This window comes from Silurus aristotelis, assembly GCF_946808225.1.
Source record: "Silurus aristotelis genome assembly, chromosome: 1".
NCBI classification, from domain to species: Eukaryota; Metazoa; Chordata; class Actinopteri; order Siluriformes; family Siluridae; genus Silurus; species Silurus aristotelis.
In genome coordinates, this window is record NC_139574.1 from 13,503,292 (window position 1) to 13,508,088 (window position 4,797).

The 4,797-nt window shown below is 36.0% G+C and overlaps 1 protein-coding gene across 11 annotated transcripts in view; it reads right to left on the reverse strand.

Moving 5' to 3' along the window:
• Positions 1-801: 801 nt before the first annotated feature.
• The window catches only part of LOC310727448 (receptor-type tyrosine-protein phosphatase mu-like), a 215,461-nt gene continuing 211,465 nt past the window's right edge, over positions 802-4,797 (reverse strand). For all 11 annotated transcript variants that reach the window (XM_083543949.1, XM_083543941.1, XM_083543947.1 and 8 more), the window contains one exon: positions 802-1,946. In XM_083543949.1, coding sequence (XP_083400075.1) covers positions 1,893-1,946 — 54 coding nt within the window. In that variant the 3' untranslated portion in view covers positions 802-1,892. The remainder of the gene's footprint in view (positions 1,947-4,797) is intronic.

The following is a 4,797-nucleotide window of genomic DNA, read 5'->3' on the forward strand; positions in this document are numbered from 1 at the left end:
TTCTTGCTTTAGTAAAATGGTATTCCATATGTGAAATGCCTCTCTCTCTGTACATGCCACGTGTTGTTATATTGCGTTTTTGTATTGTATTGATGGTTTCTATGATTGCGACGTGATAGTGGTGGTATTAAGAGGTGGTGTAGTCCCCACTGAAGGCCCAGGTACCAAATGCACGGCCTGCCACTGATGAAAAAGGAAAAACTTAAATATTATATTTACATTAGTATTCAGACCCTTTTCAACAACATCAATTTAGCTCAACCCAACAGTGAAGCCTGGTGTAGGCAGCATCATGCTATGGGAGTTTTCCTGCAGTAGGGACTGGGTCAGGTTTGTGGGAAAGCTGAAAGTACAGAGAAATCCTCAATCTCTGAAAGGAGACCGGAAAGTAGCTGTCAATCGACAGTCCCCAACCAACCTGTCCCATTTTGAGAAAATATGTGATGAAGAACAACAGAATATCCCCCAAGCCAGATGTGCAGTGCTTGCTGTGTAATACCCCAAAAAAGACTTGAGCCTGTAATTGCTGCCAAAAGTACTGAGTAAAAGGGTCTGAATACGTATGTATATGTGATGTTTCAGGTTATTTTATTACAAAAGAAATTTACAGACATTTCAGGAATTCTGTTTTCACTTATGGGGTACTGAGAATAGATTAATGAGAAAAATATTCAACTATTATTATACACAGTGTGATAAATTTCGAATGAAAACAAAACTATATCACCAGTTACAGACTGCACTGAATGTATAGTACTGTATATCCAATTCTGTGGCATAAAAAGTAAAAACAACCACCAGTTCAGTATAGATATGTATGTATTTGTATTTTTTTTTTATCCATATAAGATAAATAAAAACATAACATCACATCCTGGTCATCATTATTATGCCAAGCCTGACAAAAGAGAAAAATAATAATGACCAAATAAAAACATGATTGTCACTCAATGTGCTTCACAAAAATAAAGGCAAAATACAAACAAAAAACAAAACAAAACAAAACAACAAAAAAAAACAAAAAACCCTTCAATGAATAAATAATCTGCCAACCTTCAAGTATTTACAGTATTAACAAATGGTCACACATATAAGCTTTGGATCTTTTGACATGACATTAAGCTTGCTTGTGGATCGCGTCGACAATTAACAACATTTCACAAGCAACCACAATAATGCCAATGCAACCTTTAGGATCCGTTCTGTTAATGCCATTTTGAACTTCAGATACACGTCATTCTGTTCGAGTCTGTCAAATTTCATTTACAAAAAAAAAAAAAAAAAATCTGAAAAAAAAAAAAAAATCAGTGATAAAAAATAAACACTGCCACATTAGCCATATATCTATCGCATTCTCCACAAAAATGGAAATGACAGCTATCATCCACCGAGGGTAAAAAGGCAACACAGAGGTGTCACAGGCAAGAGGAGGGACTAAAAAATACAAACAAAAAACCCCCCAAACAATAAAATAACCTGCAGAAACATATAAAGCAGCAGTGAGACGTGGACAGCTGGGGATTAAAGTACATCAGTGTGCTTGTGGAATAGAAGATGTGTCACGTGAGTGTGGGAGTGTGTGTGACCTGTCCAACTCACGCAGAAATGTACATACAAAGAGCAGAAAGGACAGGCGAGGGAACAGGGGCAGAGTTCAAAGTTCAACTGTGGACAGTTCAGCTGGGCAGTGCAAGCGCGCAGTCCTCTGACCCTGAAGACTGGTTTCTGGACTCATTCAGCAACCATCATGGCCATAGAGGTCCAAACAGCACACTTCCTTACATTTCCAATCCAGCACTTCAACATTCACGTGTGGTATACTCTCTATCCAAGGAAAGACAGGGCTGGGGTACAGCAAGGGACTGGAAGGGGGACAGCCACATCTGGACAGCTTAGCCTGAATTCAAGTACTCCAGAGCCACTTCATAGCAGAATTTATACTGATCCTGTGAAAGCAAAACACAACAAGTAGTTTAGATAAAACAACAAAGACAATGGACCTATTTAATGCATAACAGTATCACAAAAGTTTTAAAATATAGAAAAGCTCAAATGAGAACATAGTAACTATATTGTATTTATTGTTTTGTAAAGTGTGCAGCATATTTCCCCCAATATAATATATTTTTCTACTAAGAATTTCATTCTGTCCTTATACCAAGGTCAAACACAGGTGGTGTGTGTGTGTGTTGTGTATACACAATACACTGTATAGCCACCTGTTGATCACTGGACATTAATTTCATTCATTGTACAATGAACCACTACTATTAGTACACTGCCATTTGCACTGAGGTGGTCTCGACTCACTGCGCTTTTTTGTAGAAAACAATATTCTATGTACATATTACAACCCCAAATGCAAAAAAAATAAATACAAATTATTGGGATGCTGTGGAAAATGAAAATAAAACAAAATGCAATGATTTGCAAATCTCATAAACCATTAATTTATTCACAATAGAACATATATAAAATATTTGAACTAAGGTAATGTAAAATTTAAAGAGAAAAAAAAAAAAACATTTTGAATTTGACGTCTGCAACATATCTAAAAAAAAAAAAAAAAGAAGGGATGGGACAACAAAAGGCCGGAAATGTAAGTGTTACTAAAAAGAAACATCCAGCAACTAATTACATGACTGGGTACTGGGTCTCTCAGAAGTAAAGATGGACAGAGGTTTAACAATCTGCAAAAGACTGTGTCTACAAATTGTGGAACAATTTTATAATAATGTTCATCAACCTCAAATTGTATAGACTTCATATATCTTATCTACATTTCATAATATCATCAAAGGTTTAAGAGATTCTGGAGAAATTTCTGTGCGCAAGGTACAAGGAGAAAAGGGACTTCAGGCCCTCAGGCAGCACGTATTAATAATAGGCATGATTCTATAATGGATATCACTGCATGAGCTCAGAACCTTCTGCAAAGAAGAAGCCATATAGGAACATGATCCAGAAATGCTGTCAACTTCTCAGGGCCAAAGCTCATTTAAATGGACTGAGACAAAGAAAAACCATGGACACCATGTTCTCCAGACTAATGAGGAGAGGGACCATCTGGCTTATTATCAGCCCTCAGTTCAAATGCCTGAATCTCTGATGGTATGGGGGGGGGGGGGGCATGGAGCATTATTGCCTATGGCAGCTTTCACATCTCGAAAGGCACCATCGATCCTGAAAGGTATATATGTTCAGGTTTCAGAGCAACAAATCCTTCCATCCAGATGACATCTTTTTCAGGAAAGGCCTTGCATATTTCAGCATGACATTTTATTCCAGGGAAATATAATAACCTAATCAAAGATATAATAAACTTATCAGAATATATATTTTAACAAGTGTTATGTTTCACAGTTATTAGCACTAGAAATTCTTAAAAAGAAGAATGATTATGCACAATGATTTGTAATGTTCTGGGGCTGTTTTTCTTCCAAAGTCCCTGAAAACTTGTTAAAATTAGGGCTGTAGCTATCGATTATTTCAATATATATCTAAAATTCTAATGATTATTCCAGCGATTGATCGAGTAATCGATAAGAAGTAAATTTTCTTTATTAAAGTGCAATACTAAATATACAAGAGAAAATAACAGTTCTCTTAAAATGAACCAGTAAATTTGTTTCTTTTTAAAAAAAATTTAAGTATGGTGTTTGTTTTAGTTTGAAATGTTCACAATCTTTGGAACCATTGTCTTTTTCTTTTGCCTGAATCCTATTGAAGCCCGTTTCCACCACCATTTTTTTTTTGCCTAATTCTGACTTTTATTTTCTCATAAATCTGACTATTTTTCTTGTAAACATCCAACATTTTTGGTGAAACCACCAGTAATCATGTTGTGGGCCTGAAGTTTAAAGTTTGTTGGAGTGTAAACAAGGCTTCTCTGATTCATCTGCTTTGTCTCCTTCAGAGCTGAGTGTTAGACAAAGTTCTCTCCAGGGATCGGAGGCTTAGTTTAATACCATGTGATTCTATTGATTGTAGCCCATTTTATTTTCAATGTGTAAAACCTTCTGGCGCTACAGAGGAGGTGACTTTTTTAATGTGGCAGAAAGGGGCTTCCATATGAATCTTCTCCTTGTCCCTAGCTGTGTTCTCCTCGTTCCTACATTTTTCATTCTGCAGTGTCTTCTGTGGTTACCTGTCAAGACGATCCAGTGCGTATAGTGGGTGGTGTAGCAGTAATAATGGTCCGCGGGGAAACACGGTGCTCCGTGTGTAGTTAAATGGACTAAACGAAGCATTGAGGCAAATAATTTGTAGTTTTTGTATTCAAATTACTTGAGTTACTCAAGGAATCGTTCCAGCCCTAATTAAAATACATGACATTAAAGACTAAATGCAGTATGAGAAGATTTTACCAGAACCTCCAGCTATCTCTGCCAAAAAAAACTATTTATGGATTACATTAGTTCTTCCAGAGGGAAGATAAAAAAGGATCCAAACAAAAATAGCTTGATGACCATAAAATTAAGCTTTTGAGATCAACATCCCAGACCCCTGACTTATACTTAACTGAAAAACCATGACATTAACTGAGAAGGAGAGTCCACAAGGGAGGATCTAATCTGTGTTGAATAATATCTTAGATTCCTAATGCAAGACTGAGTACTGTATTAGGCAAAAATATTAAATATGGGGTGCCAATAATTATGACACATGGTTCCATTGAGAAAAAAAATTTTTTTTAATCATTTTTATTTTCTTATATATTTATAAATAAATATATTTATACAGTGAAAGCTCAGTTTCCACTCATATCACTGTAAGTTGAAGCTAATTTACCACAAA